Source organism: Babylonia areolata, chromosome 24, assembly GCF_041734735.1.
Source record: "Babylonia areolata isolate BAREFJ2019XMU chromosome 24, ASM4173473v1, whole genome shotgun sequence".
Lineage (NCBI taxonomy): Eukaryota > Metazoa > Mollusca > Gastropoda > Neogastropoda > Buccinidae > Babylonia > Babylonia areolata.
The window spans coordinates 15,774,027-15,779,026 of NC_134899.1; the positions used below are offsets into that span (position 1 = coordinate 15,774,027).

Sequence of the window (5,000 nt, forward strand, 5' to 3'; positions counted from 1 at the left end):
GGGTGGCCGCCAACAACGCCCAGGTCACTACCGCTGACATCGGAGCCAGCAACGGCGTCATCCACGTCATCGATTCCGTCATCACAACGCCGGCGTGATGGGCTGACGGAGGGCAGTAGCAGTGGCCACTGTTTTCACGTGCTCTCCTTTCTCTCTCTCTCTCTCCCGCCCCCCCCACCCCCCATCCCCCTTCTGTGATTAAAGAAATGTTTTGTCATGTTTTTGTTTTTTTCTTCACTGGGGAGAGGGGAGAGAGGTTTGATTTGATTTTTTGTTTCGTTTTGTGTGATTAAGGTTGCACTCATTTTTTTTAAAATTTATCTATCTCTCTATCTATCTATCTCATTTTGTTTTTAACCTATCTAGCTATCTATCTCATTCATTTTGTTTTTCACCTATCTATCTATCTATCTATCTATCTATCTATCTATCTATCTATCTGTCTGATTGTCTATCTATCTATCTGTCGATCCAGAGTCTGGCATACCGTTCTAGCAATCCATGCATTTAGTGAGCCCTGTCACTTTGGAATTGATGTCAGCGCTCACGGAAAACACAGGAATTCGGATGTGAAGCGAAGTTAGAAAAGATGTTCATGTGGCAATTATGTGAAAGGAAAAAAAAAAAAAAAAAGTATCTTGTTATTTTCTTCATTGTGCGCGTGCGCGTGCGTGCGTGTGTGTGTGTGTGTGTGTGTGTGTGTGTGTGTGTGTGTGTGTGTGTGTGTGTGTGTGTGTGTGTGTGTGTGTGTGTGTGTGAGAGAGTAGTATAGCCACCCCTTCCTGCTGCACCACCCACTTTCTCCCAGAATATCTTCGGTACTATGAATACGCCATTACGTGCACGAAGTAACGCAATGGGGCTCTGGTGGCATTATTCGAACATTTCAAACAGTTTGTGTTGTAAAGCGCTGGTCTTATGGCAGTAAACTGAACGTAACACATGTGAGTGTTGGTTCAATGATTTGTTGTTGTTGTTGTTCCTGTGTGTGTGTGTGTGTGTGTGTGTGTGTGTGTGTGTGTGTGTGTGTGTGTGTGTGTGTGTGTGTGTGTGTGTGTGTGTGTGTGTGTGTGTGAGTGTGTGTGTGTATGTGTATGTGCGTGTGCGTGTGTGTGTGTGTGCGTGTGAATGTATGTGTATTTGTGTGTGTATGTGAGAGAGAGAGAGAGAGAGAGGGGGGAGGGGGTGATGAAAAGGTAGAGAGAGAGATGCCACTCATTCGAGATTTCAGTGGCTGAGTTGATAACAAACATTTGCCACATCTATAAACGAGTGAGGTCCTACATAATGCACACTTCTAACGTGCGTTTGCAAGACAGACATACAAACAGGCACACAGACACAGGCAGACATGTTCTGATAAACCTGACCAAATCCGTAGCCTTAACCTTGACCCCTGACCCAATTCGTCAGGCGATATCACCAACATAAAAGTTATAGATACTGTGTATGGTGAGGTCACATCACGTATGAAACACTGATGATGACAACGAAAAGCCTTTGGCCACGTTACGTTCAAAACTTTCAGCTGAACTCACTTCACTGAATGCAAACAAAACACACAATTGCAACAGATGAAAAAGTATAATTGCAGCGTCAACTCACCATTGAGGACAGAAGAGAACGACCTAACAACATCAACGATGATATCAAACGAGACCTCCAGATCCAATTTCCGAAAGCTTATAGACACCGTGTACTTCAAATGCGCCGAATGCTTTGAAAAGCGAGAAGAGGAGATTTTGGTCTTGCCCTGCATCCATGTCGTCTGCAAAACGTGCGTGCGCAGCGCCTTGCAGCGGGCCAGAGGGGCGACAACTCTGCCGAAGAAGCTGCAGCTCACCAAGTATCACGACCCTCGGCGCTTTGAGTGTCCCGTGTGTTCCTGGCCACAGTATGTTCCGTATGATGCAGGTAGGGGGTGTGATTTCTTTTACACAGTCGTCAGTGTACGATCTACGCTCATATGTCTGCACGAGCGCGAGCGCGAGCGCGGTCACACACACACACACACACACACACACACACACACACACACACACACACACACACTCAAACACACACTCAAACACACACTCACACACACACACACATACACACACACACACACACACACGCGCGCGCGCGCACACACACACACGCGCACACACTTACGCACGTGCACATTAACACTTGACAGACAGAAAAAAAGAGCTAGCCTGCCGGCTTCTTTGGAAGCAGTTCCAGAAACCTCAGGTTGTATTATGAAAAGAAATGTTCACGTGAATTTCGAAACAAGCAAAGTAAGCAGCCACTGTTACACAAAGAGAACGATGCACATAGACACTTGTGAAAAGGTAGCTCATGGACACACCAAAACAAACCAAACCACAGATACTGTTTGCCTTTGTGCTGACAGGTGATAACGCTCACAATTAATTCTCATATTCTTTCTTGCATCAGAAATAATCCAAATGTACAACAAGCCAAACCAAACCAGCCAAACGTTCATTCGCATTACCAGTACTGGGAGAATTCAAGAAAGCATATTGGTGACAGATCAGAACGTCTGTTTTGACAGAAATCTGCGAAATAGTGTCGTTTGCAATAAGACCATAGGATATTTTGACGTGAGTCCATTTGCGAACGATGCTGCACAGTTACTGAGCACCCTCAAAAGGGTGTGTTTGTGTGGGGTGTGTGTGTGTTTAAATGTCTGTCTGTGTGTTTGTGTGTATGTGTAATCAAAACCAACAATACAACAGTCTGGTGCATTGTTCCAATAATAATAGTGTTATGTCTAATGAGTGAAAGACCTGCTTCTGTTTTGATTGTCTACATGTACCCAAAGCCATCGTTCGCAATTGGACTTGCCCGTTCGCATTTACCCTCAGGCACCCCTGCTATTTCAAACTTCGACAAAACATTAAAAAGAATTAGCAGACGAACTTTTCTTTGTACAACCAGTCGGAGAAAGCCTTCAAAAACAAAAGAACTACGTTTGACTATCGTACGACATGTGATGTTTACAGTGCACACGCTGAGCTGGTCGCCTCGACTGGACCGTTCGCAATCAGGCATACCTACCCTATTGCCTGATTTTACATTTCCGATGAAATGAATGATTTATATTTGTAAGCAACTCTCTCTCTCCCCCCTCTCTCTGTGTACACACACACACACACACACACACACACACACGCGCGCGCGCGCGCGCGTATATATATATATATATATATATATATATATATATATATATATATATATATATATATATATATATATAGACACACACACAAACACACACACACACACACACATATATATATGTATATATATATATATATATATATATATATATATATATATATATATATATATAGAGAGAGAGAGAGAGAGAGAGAGAGAGAGAGAGAGAGAGAGATTAAATGAACAGCAGCTTTCAAATTCAGTTACTTTTTCCACAACATTCCTATCACCACTCTAACAGCTGAGGCACATCCATAACGACTGAGAACGGCTTTTTCCCTGTCTTTTTTCCAGACGATCAGATCGCCTTCCCCAGCAAGCTTCCCCTTCACGCGGACCTCCTCTCGGCAGGGGACTGTCCTCCCAAGGTCTTCCCGCTGGACGACCTTCCAGGCATCGGTAAACAACCCAGCCCGCTAACCTGCCTCGATGTGACGACACGAGGCAGCAGCAGCAGCTACATCTACGAGACAGACCTCGGGTCGTACGGCAGCCGCTTTCAGCAGGGCCAGATGAAGAGCGTTACCGGCCTGGCCGTGGACGAGCATGACCCGGCCCATCCCATGATCGTCGTCGGCGAGAGCGAGTCTAACGTCCTCCTCTCCTTCCACCTCTCTGGGAAGCTGGAACAGGCTCGCAAGGCCAAAGTCCGCATCAGAGACGTCTGCATCGCGGAGAAAGGAACGATCGTGGCCGCGGTGGCTGAGGAGAACTACTGCCTCGCCAAGTGGGACTCGGCGCTGACCGTATCCGGGGTGAGGCACGAGAACCTCTTCAGGGACATCTACGGCCACGTGGCCCAGATCAACTCGGAGCCGTTCGGCGTGGCCAGGGACGGCCGTGGCCGTTTCTCCGTCACCATGCTGGCCAAGGACCGCGTGTGTCGCTGGGACGAGCGGAGGTGCGGCGACCACATCTCCTGGTTCGGCGACACGGGCAGGTCGGGCACGCTTCTGATGGGACCTTACCACGTCGCCAAGCTGTCCAACGGCTTCTCCGTCGTGTCGAGCACCAACGACCACAGGGTGAAGGTTGTGGACGACGACAGCAACACCCTGGTGACGGAGATGGGGGGCCTGGGCTGCGGTCTCCTAGACCTCTGCTTCCCGCGCGGCGTGTGCGTCGACAAGGACGACAACGTCTACATCGCCGACACCGGCAACTTCCGCGTGGTGACGTACACCAAGAACGGCGACTTCCGGTCCTGCGTCGTCACCGAGACTTGGGACTACGGAAGTGACGTCAAGCCCACCAATGTGGCGGTGATGGGTGACGGGAGAGTGATGGTGGCCATGCAAGGGCACGCGTACTGTAAGGTGCACGTGTACCGGCCGAGGAGAGACAGAGCGGACAGTGAGGAGGGCGGCTGTCGGTGCAACTGGACCAAGTGCTGGTCCCGGTCCGGCTGTGCCTTCCATGAGGACTACGAGAGTCTGGACTGACGGGGAGCGGGATGGTCCAGGGATTCCTGTGAAGCGTTAAGGCGAGGTCCCGTAACACAGCGTGCGTCTTGCGGACGTGAAAGAACGCATGGCAACAATAGAGTTGTCTCGGGGGAAAAAGACCCACAACTCTGTAGAACACACACACACACACACACACACACACACACACACACACACACACACACACACACACACACACACAGAAAGACACAGGCACAGACACAGACACACAGAGACAGACACAGACACACACAGACACACACAGACAGACACACACAGACACACAGACACAGACACAGACACAGACACACACACACACACAGATAG

The 5,000-nt window shown here is 48.6% G+C and overlaps 2 protein-coding genes across 2 annotated transcripts in view; both read left to right on the plus strand.

The window, feature by feature from the left end:
- The window catches only part of LOC143298566 (transforming growth factor-beta-induced protein ig-h3-like), a 23,364-nt gene extending 23,266 nt beyond the window's left edge, over window positions 1-98 (plus strand). The window contains exon 12 of the mRNA XM_076611445.1: window positions 1-98. This exon is cut by the window's left edge and continues 111 nt beyond it. Coding sequence (XP_076467560.1) covers window positions 1-98 — 98 coding nt within the window.
- Window positions 99-1,643: 1,545 nt separating this feature from the next.
- Window positions 1,644-4,670, plus strand: LOC143298567 (uncharacterized). The gene is made up of 2 exons (XM_076611446.1): window positions 1,644-1,914; window positions 3,523-4,670. The coding sequence occupies exons 1-2, from the start codon at window positions 1,644-1,646 to the stop codon at window positions 4,668-4,670; spliced, it is 1,419 nt and encodes a 472-aa protein (XP_076467561.1).
- The last annotated feature ends 330 nt before the right edge of the window (window positions 4,671-5,000 follow it).

Bases quoted from the DNA above. Each gene is read 5' to 3' on its own strand.
- LOC143298567 (XM_076611446.1), top strand. From the start codon at position 1,644: ATGATATCAAACGAGACCTCCAGATCCAATTTCCGAAAGCTTATAGAC. The intron at 1,915-3,522 runs GTAGGGGGTGTG...TCTTTTTTCCAG, and splicing joins GTATGTTCCGTATGATGCAG to ACGATCAGATCGCCTTCCCC.